The sequence below is a fragment of the Vicia villosa genome, linkage group LG2 (genome assembly GCF_029867415.1).
Source record: "Vicia villosa cultivar HV-30 ecotype Madison, WI linkage group LG2, Vvil1.0, whole genome shotgun sequence".
Lineage (NCBI taxonomy): Eukaryota > Viridiplantae > Streptophyta > Magnoliopsida > Fabales > Fabaceae > Vicia > Vicia villosa.
The window spans coordinates 208,044,312-208,060,100 of NC_081181.1; the positions used below are offsets into that span (position 1 = coordinate 208,044,312).

Sequence of the window (15,789 nt, forward strand, 5' to 3'; positions counted from 1 at the left end):
GCGGGGGAACAAATATTAGCCCCGACCGGGTTAGAATGGCGAATGCGGGTCTAGGTTTGCTTAAACCCCCCTCGACCCGCCCCGTTGTCATCCCTAGTTGTGAAGCAAGAATTTGAAAACCTTTGCATGTCAGACAATGTCCTTTAAGTCGTGTGGTTATATGTTGTAAAATAACAAATGGAAATTTAATGACATTAGTGGTTTTCATAACCATGACATGTGTGACAAGTTAGTCAGACATCCAATTGCATGTCACCTTATGATGGAATAGAAGGAAATTGTTACAAACGTGACATTGAGCAACTTTGAAACGCAAAACACCTAGAAACATATCAAATATTAAGCAAGTGTACAATATTCGTCTTAATAACAACAAGGCATTAAGAGGGATAGAACCGAAATGTAGCAACTGTTGAAACTTTTGGTTGATAACAGTTATGTATCTAGGTATCGAACGTGCGATGGAGTAACCATTCGAGATATATGTTGGATAGCATGTTTGCTACTATGGTTGTCATTGATTCAACGTATAAGATCAACAAGTATAGTTTTCCACTATTAGAAATTGTTGGTGTTACCTCTATCGATAAGACTTTTTTGTCTCGTTTTCATTTCTGGATTGTGAGAAAGAGAAAAATGGTATTTGGGCTTTAAAAGTGTGTCGGACAATGTTGAAGGACAAAGGAGACATACCTAAAGTCATTTTCACCGACCGTGATACCGCATTGATGAATGGTATCACATCACAAAGAATGTGAGAAGTCAAGTTACAATCGCAGTAGAGACATAATAAATTAAGGGCGAAGTGGAAAAAATAATGGATGCATGGAATGTGATGATAAATTCTTCTACAAAAGAAATTATATGTCAATGTTGTTATAAATTTAAGAAAGGTGTGAGAAATATCCAAATTTCATATGTTTTGCCTTCTTCATTTGTAAGGTTGGTGCTTCTGATTATACACGCATCAAACCCTCAGCATTTTTTGCACAAATACATTGACGGATCCTCAATGTTAAAGGTGACGGTAATTTCATTTTTTTAGTTGTTCCTACTTTGCTCGGTAAAGGAGAGGAAGATAGTACACTTGTCCGCCAATAACTTATCAAAGAGTTGAAGGGCTTTAAATTATCATACACACAATTATACGTGAAACAATAAAACTTAAAGGCAATTTATGAATCACTTATTTCTTGCATTAATGAACCAACATCTGAGGATAAATGGATGTGCTTCTTTGAAATGGATCATCTTATAGCAAGTTCTTATGAAAGAGTATGTATTAATCTGACAAGATACGATTTCTCGAGAAAAAAAATTTCCACTCCACACTACCCCAACTCTAAAATTAAATGATCGTATTATATGTATCAGGTATCAAGTGGCTTTAAAAAACATGATACTTTGTTCAAGCTTATTTGAAATTAGGATGCCTTATACAATTGACATCACCGGAGTGGACAACTCATTCATCAAGGAAAGTCGATACTTGGTTGAATCATTTTTTGTAAAGGATGCAAGAGTTTCACCAAGTTAAGTGAGATTGATATAGAATCAAATACACAAAAGTCAAAGGCGGCACCACCCATTGATATAGATTTAGCAGGCATCACAAGTTTTTATTTATTTTAGTATTTGAATGAAATCTTGTATTAAAATTGATGATGTCAAATATATACATTTTCGAAAAATTCAATACATATTTTGAAATTTATGGTACAGGCATAACACATGCTAATACAGTTGTCTCACATGATGTCAGGATAGGTGTTATGACATCTAGAAACAGACCTGACATATCAAACTCAAATTGATACTTAATTAAAATTGCAAAAAGATAAATAACACATAAAAGTGTTAACCTAGTTCAGTGCAACAACACCTAATCTGGGGGCTACCAAGCCAGGAAGGAAATCCACTATCAGTAGTATCAATTCAAAGCTAAATAGTCACAGTTTACAACTTCTCACTTAATCACTACCCAGTGCAACTTCTGCATAGAAATATACATCTAGACATGTGAAATCGCCATCCCATTTCCTAAATCTCCTCACTGATATCTAACAGCCCCAATCCCAGAGATTGTATCAAGAACAACCCAATTTAGAAGATTACACTTCAAATACAAAATGTGTAGTCTTGCTTAAAAGCTTCGACCAAGAACAATACTCAACTCAATGCTTAAACACTTTTAAGAGTGAGAACAAACAACTTGACAAACACTCAAGCAACATACAGTCTACCACACAGTAAAAAAATATACATGGGTGACTTGAAACACAAGAGAATATCAAAACCTAAAACTTCTAACCTTCCCCTAATATTATAATTGTGTGAGTTAGTTACATTAGGTCTAGGGATCTCTTTAAATAGTCTTCAGCAATCCATGTGCTTCGAAATGCTTTACTTGATCCACAAGCTGAGAGTTCCAACAAATCAGCAGAGAAATCTTTTTGAATCTTGAAAACATATATTGTCTCAATCATCTAATTTTAGAAACTTTAACTCTGGTGGAGATTTTATTCCTTTGTTCCAGATTAAATTTTCTTGACTTGCGTAAATCACTAAGATATATTCAAAGGAAATATCATATAATCAATTTAAAACAAGTCAAATCTGTTAAGATTCCAAACAGCATGTGTTGATCTTCTAATTCAGAATGTCACGACATCAGTCAAGACATCTGGTTTTTAATATAAGCTCATACTCGGTTGTATCAAGAGATCAAAATGTTACGACGTCTTGCTTAATATCTTTCAAGCACCATGTTTAAGCGAAATTATGCCAATCCCAAAATCATGGAGCTAACATGTTTCAGTTTCCAGAAAATTTTAATTTTTTTTCCAAAATAGGTTATGTTTCTCATAATTTCTTATTTCCTTCTGTCATGGGTGGTTTCTTATTTTCTTTCGTCATATACCATTCTCACTCTTTCGAGCTGAAATCGATATCGCGGTATTTCTACTTTCGTAGTAAATTTTAGCTTTAAAACATAATTTTCAAAATTAAAAATTAGTCTAGTTACAAGTTATTTTGTGTGCATTTACAGAGTCTCGTCGATATGACGGTCCCCACATTCCGAACTTGGTTGATTTTCTCATACGTGTTGAAAGCACTAAATAAAGAGCATAATATCAAACAGCGCATAATTAAAGTAGCAGTAAAAGAATTGGAACCTAAAATATTAATATAAACTGAAACTTACATATAATGAAATTGCTTCGAAGGGAGACTTTATTCGATACATAATTTGAATTGACTTAGCAACAATTAAACTTGCAGGAATGAAATAAAAAGCAACCAATGTTGAAAATACAGCAGCAACGATACAAATAAAGGGCTCCAAGTGCACAAATTATGTTTGCAAAAACACTTCAATATGAGTTATAAGTGCATTTACAAGTAAATTTAAGGCTCTAAAAAAGCTTGAGTGTCAGAAGATAAAGGTCTAAGATATTGATTGGGTTTGTGTTTTTTATGTTTTAGGTAATATTACCTTTTTTTGGCTTGGTCTAGTGGTGTGTTTTGTTCTTTTGTTTAGGCTGTTTTAAGGTTGCATTCATGGTGTTTGTTGAAATGCCCCAAAGATGCTTGGATGTAGTATATGTGTTTTCGAGTGAGAACCTATCAATGGTTGTTGCAGAGCAAACTCTTTTATCCTCTCAACAAATGACTCATTCACATATGGTGAATTTCCTCAACCTTGAGAACCAATATAATCGAATTGTGCATCCAAAAGCTAAAGACATGATCCGTAATTTGATAGATTTAAAGATTGTGGTTCCCAAACTCATGTGTTATCTGTGGAATATTTCTGCCTAGTTGCTTGGATTAGGGATTCAGGTTTGTAATACCATTTTAATTTCTAAGTTCTCAAAATTTAATGATGTTCAAATCTTGGTTGATTTTGTTATTAGTGATATTTTTAGATTGTGGATGAAAAATACCCTAAGACATTATCTTTTGCAATACTTATACTCTATGTTTTTTATCTAACTAGATTGTCCACCCGTGCTCCGCACGGATATATTAGAAATAAAATTACATTATTTTATAATAATTCATATTAAATTTTTATATTTGCATATAAAATTAGTTTATAGCCCATTTAGCTTATGTTTGAAATTATGCTTTTAATTTTTTAATTTTTTTTGGAGTACTTTTAATTTTTTAAATTAGAAACAATAATATCTATTATGGTTGCATTTACATATTAAAACATTAAGAGTATAAAAATATTACTACTTGAACTATAATAAATTTAACATTTAATTTATAATTTATATTAATTTTAGTACAAATGAATATAACTGTAATAATCATAATATCATAGAAATAAAAAAAATTAGAATTAAAATAAATGTATCTATGTCAACAACAATCGCATATTTATAGTTAATATACTAAAAATATCAAATTTGAGAAAAAAATAATTTTCACTACTGTAGTGAAAAATATGTAGCTATTAAAATTTCAAAAGCACAATTATAAAATTACGTTATAGTAAATCACGTTATTCTATATATAAAACATTTACATGTAATAAATCTATATAATACACAAATGGTTCAATATGCAATTATTGATTTTATTTTATTAATTAGATCATATAGTATTGATTAAATAAATATTTTATTTATTAGCCCTATTATTAACTTTATTTTATTAATTAGATCATATAACTTTTATTAAATAAATATTTTATTTATTAACATTATTATCAAATTTCGAATACCAATTAATTAGAATAATAAAAGGCAAATTTGACGATTTTGCTTTGAAACAATAATCCACTTTACTATATTAAAAATAAAAGGACAATCAACTTTACTATATTGAAAATAAAATGACAATCAACTTTACTATATTGAAAATAAAATGACAATCAACTCTACTATATTGAAAATAATAGGACAAATCAATTGCACAACATGCTTGCAAATCCCAATTATTCTGATTATTCTCATTTTGGTTCGACTCCTCCACTCTCTCCAATGTGGCTGTCATTCCTGTCATTCCTCGCCAGAAAAAAAATGAAAATGAAAATTCTTCAAAGCCAAAATAATAACAAACAAACAATAATTTAAATCAGGTAAAAATTTGCCAATTTAAAAAACTCACATGATATAGACTTGGGATCAACCCGTAACAAAATTCAGGTACATTAGTTTCCAGCACCACTAAATAACACAAACTTGTTAAGAAAAGAGCACAAAAAAATAGAGGAAGAATAAAAGAAAGATGATGGCGAGAATATGAATTTTGGTGGAAACCCTAGCAAAGTGATTTAGAAACCCTATTTGCACTTTTTTTTCTCTTGTTGAAGTTGAAGAGATCTGATGAAGTTGATAAGCAGACATATTTGAATCCAAATATATAGGTGGGAGTGAGAAGAAGAAAAAAGTCTATGTAGATCTGCAAATGAAGTTATTAGATTTACGGTTATTTATGGGATATGTGATATGTAACGGTTGTAGGAACCGTTTTTTTACATAGGGAAGATAAACTATTTTGTAACTACTGTAGAAGGAGAATGATGCACCAAATGTGAAATTATCGTAGAAGTTGGAAGAAGAAATATCACGTTGGATATTTTATCCATTAATAAAAAATAGTAACCGAAAAAAACAGAAATAAAATATTGCATTAAAATAGTAATTTATGGAACCTTTAATGAATAGTTAAAGAGATGAAAAAAAACTAAAAATTAAAAAGTTGTCGGTGGTTATGAAATAGAAAAGATATTTATATATTAATATATATATATATATATATATATATATATATATATATAATATGGGAATATTAAAAAAAATAAAAATATAGGAATATAAATAAAATATAATGATAATTTTTTTAATATAAATTTATATTTTGAAATTAAACAATGAATGCATCAATTAAAATTAAATTTTTTTATAACAATGATAAAATGTAACCAAGTTTTAAATAATAATATATTCATAACTGTTATTATATTTTATTAAGAGGAGGGTTATATCATTAATAATTGAAATATGAACGTAAATATTTTTATAATGCTTAATATTTCAATTTATAATTGGAATTGTGATATAAATAGAAAAATAATAATAACGATAATAGTAATAATCTATTAATATTAGAATATAGGAATATTAAAAAAAAGTTAAAATAAAGGAATATAAATAAAATATAATGATAATTTTTTTAATATAAATTTATATTTTCAAATTAAACAATGAATGCATCAATTAAAATTAAATTTTATTAAAACAATGATAAAATGTAACTTAGTTTTAAATAGTAATATATTCATAACTGTTATTATATTTTATTAGATATCATTAATAATTGAAATATGAATGTAAATATTTTTATAAGGTTTAATATTTCAATTTATAATTGGAATTGGGATATAAATAGAAAAATAATAATAACGATAATAGTAATAATATTAAAAGATATTCGTTAATATTTTTTAATATTTCTTATGATATATAAAAAATTTATTCGATAAACTATTTTTCAAAAACAGTTTAAAAGTTTTAAAAAATTAGTAATTTGACTTTAAAAATTATCGTACTAACTTATATAAATAAATAAAAATATTTTATTGAATACCATGGTTAAAATTTGAATTATATAAAATTAAATATATAATTTAGCCCCAGAATAAAATTGAGATTATTGAAAAGAGAGATTTTGTTTTGTTTTTTAAAGAATTTTAAGTTGCTTATATTATAAAAGAAATGAAATATAGTAATAATTGTTACTAATTTTATGTTTAGTAATTGAAATAAGAAAATAATTATAATAGTAACTGAAATATATAAATAATTAATTTTATTATTTTTTAAAGTATATAAGTTTTGAATTTGCAAGTCTGTTTTTTACGGTAAAAAACAAATTGAATGCCTTAAACGAATCACATGTAATTAAAAAAAACATTATTAAATAAGTATAAATGTTGAATTTAATATCATGGAACATAATAAGATTGCTAATTTAATGCTTTAATTTTATATTAAAAAATTATTGTCAATTTAATGCGTTGGTTTTTAAATATCATTCTTAATTTAATGTGTTGATTTTATAAACAACTTATATAAAAATAATTATCAATTTAATGCGTTTATTTTATACAAATGATTATGATTTATTAAAAGTAGTAATTTATCTTCTAAATTTTTAATTTGAAAATGTATTATTACTTTAAAAAATAATAAAAAATTAGTAAAAAATGTGAGTATTTCAAATAATTATAACTTATCTACTTAATCTAAATGCAAGGTTGTCATGATGGCAACCTTGAAGATAACCCTAACCCTAATGCTGATGTGGCATGATTATAGCAACTTTGAACATAATCCTAACTATAATGCTTACGTGGCATAATTTTAGAATTTTCAATTTTTATGAGCCACTATTTTTTTCTAACAATATTATTAAAACCACCTTTCTAACCACTATATTTTTAACAATATTATTAAATCATCTTTCTAGGAATAACATCAAATAGTAATAGTATAATAATATTAATAAATAGTTATTACTTTATTACTAATCCTTCAATAATTATATTTTATTAATAATCCTTAATTTTTTAAATAAATTTATAAAAATATATATTCATAAAAATGGAAACAAAAATAAAATTTAAATATAAAATTGTGATATTTTAATATTATTATTGTTAGACAATCTTTTTACATTAAGACATTGAAAAATTTAAAAGTCAAACAAATAGTTTTCCATGGAAAATTCAAAATTCAAACAAATAGTTTTCAATGAAAAATTCAAATATCAAACAAATAGTTTTTCATTTTTTTAATAAATTTATAAAAATATATACTCATATAAACAAAAACAAAAACAAAATAAAAATTTTAAATTTTACTATTTCTTTGTGCATTATTATTTACTAAATTTGTAATTTTTTATCCTAAATTGAAATTCTTGATATTTATAAAATATATACTCATAGAAATAAAAATAAAATGTAAATTTAAAATTTTGATCTTTTAATATTATTATTATTATTATTTTTTTGTTAGACAATTTTTTACATTAAGACATTGAAAAAATTAAAACTCAAAGAAATAATTTTCCGTTTCTTTAATAAATTTATAAAAATATATGCTCATAATCATAATTCACCCACTTCTTTAATTAATTAAATAAATAAATATAATAATAATAATAATAATAATAATAATAATTAAAAAAAAGTTCATATAAATCCACCTCTTCAACTAATATACGTAACCTCTCCTATTAATTAGATAATAATAATTACAATAATAGTAATAATAATAAATAATTAATCAATTAATTAATTCATATAAATTCACTTTCTAAGTAACTTCCACATAGTTATAACCTCCTCCTATATATATCCCTCTAATGAATTAAATATTTTAAATAAATACTAATAAATTTCTATAAATCTAAAGCAATATACGTAACCTCTCTTATTAATTAAATAATAATGATAATTAGCAATAATAATAATAATTAATTCTATATAAATTCACCTTTTCAAATAACTTCTACTAATTATAACCTCCTCCTAAATATACCTCTCCAATGAATTAAATACTATTATTTATTAATTACTTATAATTAATCAAAATCAAAATAATTAAGAGTGGGTTTAGTGAGAAGTTATCTATAAATAGGGTTTAGTGAAAGGTTAGTAGTATACATGGTAACAAATTGGAACCTCTTATGCGTTATAAATGACTCACGTGATTGAAAAATTAGAGATGTTCTCATTTTCTCTTAATTTTACAATCTTCTCATTTGCTTTATTTTCTATTTTTAGTTATTAACTTTGAAATTTTTTTATGTCTTTACATTCATCATATTTTTCATACATTTCAACCATGAATGATTTTACTTTTGTTGCAGAGAAATGAAGACATGAAAAATGAAGATATGTTATAACACAATGCTATGGTATTAAATAGTTTATTATTTATTCTCTTTTGTTTTATTTTATTTAAAAAAAATAGTTCATTATAGCATCAATCCCACACTTCCACTATTTTCAATCTTCCAGCCACTTCTGATGCTCTTATCTATCTATTATAAAGCTAAAGAGCATGTTTTTTTTTCAAAGAAGAGATTGAAATTGATAGAACATGTTACAAAACACCAAAAACATTAAGGTTTTTTTTTTTTATAAATATTTCTTTTTTCCCTCAACAAAAATTTATGTTATTCTCTCTTTCTCTTAGGTTTATTTATCCACATATTTTATATATTGTTTTAATTAAAAATCTATTTTATCAACTTTAATTTATCAATTTATTATATTATTAATTTCATTTTGCAGATATCTTCATTTCAATGATCAAAAAAATTTCACACAAAATTAAGGTAATCTATAATTATATTGTATATTTTATTTTATTTTATAAATTATGTGATATTAAAATAAAAAAAAAATCATATTTATTTTTGTAGGTACCACCATCATGCCTTCTTGGATGAAGCAATATGTTTATTTTATTTATTTATCAATTTATATATTCAACTTATTTTTATTATATAATTTTTATTATGTACTTATTTTTTTCTTTTCCTTTATTTATCATCATTTTATTATTATTTATCAATGACTTAAATTTACATAACTTTATCGGTTTTAGGATTTCTTTCTTGATCCATGTTATTTATACTTTACAATTGATTATACTATTGTTTTATTTTCTTTTTTAAAATAATTCAAAAGAATTTACTCATGCCTACAATGTCTTCTACTAAATTTTCTCCTTAAAATTAGTAGTAATTATAAATTATTTTAATGATATTATTAAATAATTAATTATAAGAAAAATATTAAGTCAAAATAATATTTAATTCATTAAATCAATATAATTAATTAAATTAAATTGAACCACTTTCTTTTTTATTTATTTACTGGACCTCAATTACATACCAACTATCATGTCATTACCCACTAATACCTTAACTATTTATTTTTTCATTATTTAATAAATCGGCAATTTATAATTTTTCCTAAGATAATCAACCAAAAAATAACATATTCACGGTGGATTCTAGAATGAGGGCCCTATTAAGTCCCTCATCCATGTACCACTAATTATGACCTTTAGATGAAACAATTCCACATGAATATATTATTAAGTACCGTATTAAATTAGATTTTTTTTATTCATATTTTCTTCATTTCCACCATATATATATTTCATCTCTTTAAACAACATGGTTTTCTTTTTCTCCATTCTCAATCAAAGACAAATTAATGTTCCATTTATCTCATATTTGTGTTCCTTCCCACCTTCTAAATCAAAAATGGATTTTGTCTGAAAAGTCTTTTTTCCACTTTTGCAAATGGTGATAAGCATATGTAATGTAACAAAACAACACCATCGTTAACCTATCTAATAATTCATTTTCCCTCTCCGTTGATTTTTATACCCCTTCGGTAAATAACAAGATAGTGAATTCATTTTCCGTCTCCGTTGATTTTTATACCCCCTTCCGTAAATAAATGTATTGAAAGTTGGATTTAAATTTTTAATTAAAGAAGTGACTGTTATATGAACCAATTGCATAAATCTGTGAAGTATGAAGTCTCACTTATTAACTGAGTTGCAGCAAAGTATCATGCAAAGAGAAATAAGTCCAAAGCACTAATGGAAAATATCACAATAATTGTGTTTAGTTATAAAAATAATTTATTGTTATTATGAGAAAAAGATGACAGTCTCACCATATAATGTAAAAAATATTTTTATGGAAGATGAATAGATTCAATAATAAGAGGATGGAATAATAACACGATGGATGATTGAAGGGTGGGAGAGGTAGTTTTAGGCAAATTTAGATTTTAGAAAAAAAGAAGTTACTCTTCAATCTCAACCAATAGCAGGAGATGAGAGGAGAGAGAAAAGGTGGAGTGAGTAATTGTGGGAGAAAAGTTGTATGTAACCCATTTTTATTCTAATTCATCTGAACCTTTTAAATATATCTAATGGCATCTAAAAGTGGTGCACCGGTGAACCACCTATTAGATGGTCCACTCTAGATGCTACCTTCACTTTTTTATGTAACAGTGAATTTCTTATTTTATGTGTTTATTTTGCATATAAATATTTAAATATAATAATTCTAATTTATAATTTACAATTTTTCACTTAATTTTTAATTCTAAGTTATGATTAGTTTTTCTTATATTTCAATTTCACAACTCTACTTATTTTTTATTTCAATTATTAATTTGTCATTAGTGGTTTATTTTATATTAAATAATATTATAAAACATAAAACACAACACATTCGACACATAGTTGATATAAAATTATTCATATTAATATATTTTAATTTAATATAACTACTAATAATATTTAAATAAAACATATCCGTGCATCGCACGGGTGTAGGTCTAGTTTTTATATTAAAACATAACTTAAAAATTAGTTCAATATTTATTCCAATAATATATTTTTTAGATTGCTCCTACAAAGTGACTCTTTAATTTATTACGAAAAAATAAATATATGCAATATGTTAATTGAATAATTATGAGAAATCAATTTATTTTTCTATAAATATTATCTATAATAAAGAATTGATGTCAATATTTTGAATTGATGTGACACAAAATGTTATAATGGATGAATAATAATGACATTGATGAATATAACATAAATATCATTTCTAATAATTGTAACTAAAACTTTCTATGTGTATAATTGTAAATAAATTAAAATAAAGAAAATTTATGTTAATTTTTATTATTATTAATTAATAAAAAGGGTTTTCTCTAGCCGCCCATGAGAACTCCGTAGAAACCTTCTGCTTCAGCTTTCACGGTGTCCCTGGGTCTCAATTTCGGATTGCGGAACTGGAAGAAGTGTTTGTTTCAACCTCGTTTGTTTCAACCCTCTCTCTATCTGATGGTATTCTTGGCGGCACCCACGGAGTGTTTGGTCAATCATAATAGGGGCTGAAGTTAGTTCTTCTTCAAGTACGATCTGGGAACAATTTTGACAGTATTACTCCGAAGGTGCTTTCAACCACGGGAGTTTCCCTTTTGTTTTCACAGGTTTGCTTTAATTTGTCAGAGTTGTTATTATTCTGAATTTTATTTTTTTATTGTTTAGTATTTTTTTTAATATTTAATTTTATTGAAGTGTGAATGTTTTGAAATCAGGAGTGAAATCTATTTCCATTTATCCGAATCAAAGGAAGATAATAGTTGTTAGTACTGTGAATCCTATGAAATCTATCCTTAGAAAAGGAAGAAGTACTTGAAAAATCAGAAGCGTCAGAATATTGTCTATTATTAACCTTTCAACATCAGGAATTCCCGCAGAGATCACATCACTAAAGTAATATAGATTGTCCTCAATTTCATATACAACAGCCGTAATGGTAGCCTTTGAGTCTGAGCCTGGATTTCTGTCTCAGCAACCATAATATTTTATTAATATTATTATTATTATTATTATTATGTTTGTATAATTAAGGTTTTATTCTCATAAATTATTATTATTATTATTATTATTATTATTATTATTATTATTATTATTATTATTATTATTATTAGGTTTATGACATGTAGGTTTTATTCTCATGAATTATTATTATTATTATTATTATTATTATTATTATTATTATTATTATTATTATTATTATTATTATTAGGTTTGTATAATTAAAGTTTTATTCTCATGATGACACGTGGTTTAGATTGTTATAAGGATGACATGTGGCTAGGGTTGCCATCATGACCTCTTTACATTTATATTAAGTAGATTATTATTATTATTATTATTATTATTATTATTATTATTATTATTATTATTATTATTATTATTATTATTATTAGGTTTGTATAATTAAAGTTTTATTCTCATGATGACACGTGGTTTAGATTGTTATAAGGATGACATGTGGCTAGGGTTGCCATCATGACATCTTTACATTTATATTAAGTAGATGAATGAGTTGTTTTTCCGTAAAAAAAAAAATTTGTTTAGTGGAACAACATTGCTAATTTTATTAAAAAATATTTTTTTTAGAAACTGTTTCCACTAGCCAACTTTAAAAATCCAATTCATTTAATTTTGTATGTTTTATTTTTAACTTTTATTTTGTATTCATTTTGAATTTTTTTTATTTTCTTCTCTTAGGTCAAGTCTAACCTCTCAATTAGTACATTTATTTTCCTTTTTTAATAATTTAATTGTTTTACCTTAAAAAAAAGTGTAATTAATAATAATAATAATATTAATTAATGAATTTTATTTGAAAATTCCAAGAAAAAAGTGGAAATAATTAATACAAGAAGGAGAAATTGAATCCACTTTTAACCTTTCTCTGTATAAGAAAATTGTATTTAGATATACATCTTAATTAACACCAAATATAAAGATAGATTTAAATAAATTTTCATTTAACTTATCTTACAATATATCTTAGGCAAAATACAAAAATGCTAAAAACTTAACTCTTTTTTTTTTTAAGCAAGTATTATATTTATGGAGGAATTAAGGGTTCTCCAACCTTGATACATAAGAACGGAACAAGTCCGACAAAAACGATATTACAAACCAACTACAATCACGACATAAAAGACAATGAGTCTTTATAAAAATTATAAAAGTTACAATTGGAATAAGCAATATCACCATAGAAAGACCACCTCCACATCAAAAACTTGACTTTCCACACTATATCATTTATATTTCAAACCTCATTTTTAAAGCAAAAGTCATTCCTTGTCAACCAAATAATCCAACAAGTGGCCAACCTAAACACCCCCAATTTACCATCTTTAATTCTTTTCAAACGACTCATGGAATACCATTCCATAAAAAACGGAATGCAACTTTCCTCCTTCCAACCCGAATAATCCACCCACTCATCAATATCTTTCCAAACAAGTTTAATTACATTACATTTGAAGAAAATATGGTCTCTATCCTCCAAATGTAACCCACAAAAAACACAATTTAAATTAGAAGTAGGAAAAGCAATACCTCTAACTTTCAAAAGTCTTTGGTTGGTAGCCTATTCACAAAAAGTCTCCATGCAAAAGCTTTAATTTTGAAAGGAACCTCCATCTTCCAAATCTTTTCCAACACTTCATCATTCCTATTTAGGGGACCAAAAGGGATTCGCCGGAAAGCATACCGGTGGTAACACGAAGAAACCGTAAAACTCTTGTCCGACTCACTATTCCAACTCACGAAATCCTTCTCCAAATTACAACCCGCAAAAGTTTCCAAAAAAATCCGTAAAGTCAAAAGCTTAGAAAACAACCCCGGCTCAACCACCTCGACCTCCGAAATGCCCAAATCCCCATTTCCATACCCCATCACGCCATCTTCCCATAACCGCTACGGAAACATTTTTCAACAAAGAAATTTTAAAAAGTTCCAGAAAAACCTCCGACAAACAAACATCATTTAACCAACAAACTTCCCAAAACTTGTAACTTCTAGCACCGCTTCTTATAAATAAAACTCATTTTCTACTTGTTAAGGATTTTTTTATTATATATTTCAAAAGTGAGTGTTTATCAAATACGCCTTACTAATTGAAGAATTCATTACACAAATTGAATTATAATTAAATAATAAAATAAAATCTTAAATAAAATCACACAAAATTATAGATATAATATTATTTTTTATTCATTTTATTTAAGGTATAACTCAGTTGAGTCAAAAAAAAAAAGTATAACTTAGTAATAACAAATGCACAATCTCACACCTTTGCTTTCATTACATATTCCAACTGAATCCCTACCATATTTTTGCTGACACTTTTGGTTGCAACAGAGGGCATTGCACTCAGCATTGCAGAATCCCATGGCAATGTTGCAATTTTGGTCAACAGCTCCTTCAAAAAAACATGTGCATAGGTTGAAGAAAGAGCACGATGACGTACCATCCTTGAATTCGGACTTACAAAGAGAAGGGCAATCAACAACATCACAATAATTCTTAATTAACGAACATTGTTTACTTTCAGCTTTGAATTGCACTGCAAAAAACAAAATTATGAAACATTAAAGGCAAATATTATTGAAATTGGTTATTTATAACTTCACTAACATCACAATCTATGTAACACACACAATCTTAAAAAAATATTTCTCTCTGTGTCGTGTTAAGGGTGTCTGTATTATCTATATCACAATATGGAAGAGAGAGTTACTTGTAACAATTAAAACTAAGATGACAAAGAGATTGAAATTGTTTGGAGTGCGTATCGCCATTAATAACAGTTCCTTCTCTAACAAAAATCTGTTTTGAATTTTTTTGTGATTGTGTAAATGGGAGATAGAGGAACTTATTTATTGTCATTCATCGAGAATTACATATTCCAATATTAAACAGTTATTTTGTCTGTTTATTATCTTTTTGACTATAGACATTTGTAAACTTGAATGATAAGTTTGAAACACTAACTTTTTTTAATTTTGTAATAATGAAGACATTATTTTATACTCCCTCTGATCCCATTTATAAGAAAAGATTATCTTTTTAGATACATTAAATAAATAATGTATCTGGACAACATACTATCTAGATACATTATTTATTCAATGTATCTAAAAAGAGAATCTTTTCTTATAAATGGGACCGGAGGTAGTATTATATAATTAAAATATTGATAAATATTTCATTAAGACATTTTTTCCTAAGGGATGGTACACTTTTTTTAAATTTATTAAATAACAAATGATTCATTTTTATAAGTTAAAATTTTGGGAATCTCTTTCTACACCACATTTATATATGGTCAAAAACATCCTTGAAAATT

The 15,789-nt window shown here is 25.9% G+C and overlaps 1 protein-coding gene across 1 annotated transcript; it reads right to left on the bottom strand.

The window, feature by feature from the left end:
- Positions 1-14,629: 14,629 nt before the first annotated feature.
- On the bottom strand, positions 14,630-15,295 carry LOC131648077 (defensin-like protein 181). The gene is made up of 2 exons (XM_058917870.1): positions 15,181-15,295; positions 14,630-15,006 (listed from the first exon to the last, which is right to left on the bottom strand). Exons 1-2 carry the CDS (start codon positions 15,239-15,241, stop codon positions 14,705-14,707), a joined length of 363 nt encoding a protein of 120 aa, XP_058773853.1. The 5' UTR covers positions 15,242-15,295; the 3' UTR covers positions 14,630-14,704.
- Positions 15,296-15,789: the final 494 nt, after the last annotated feature.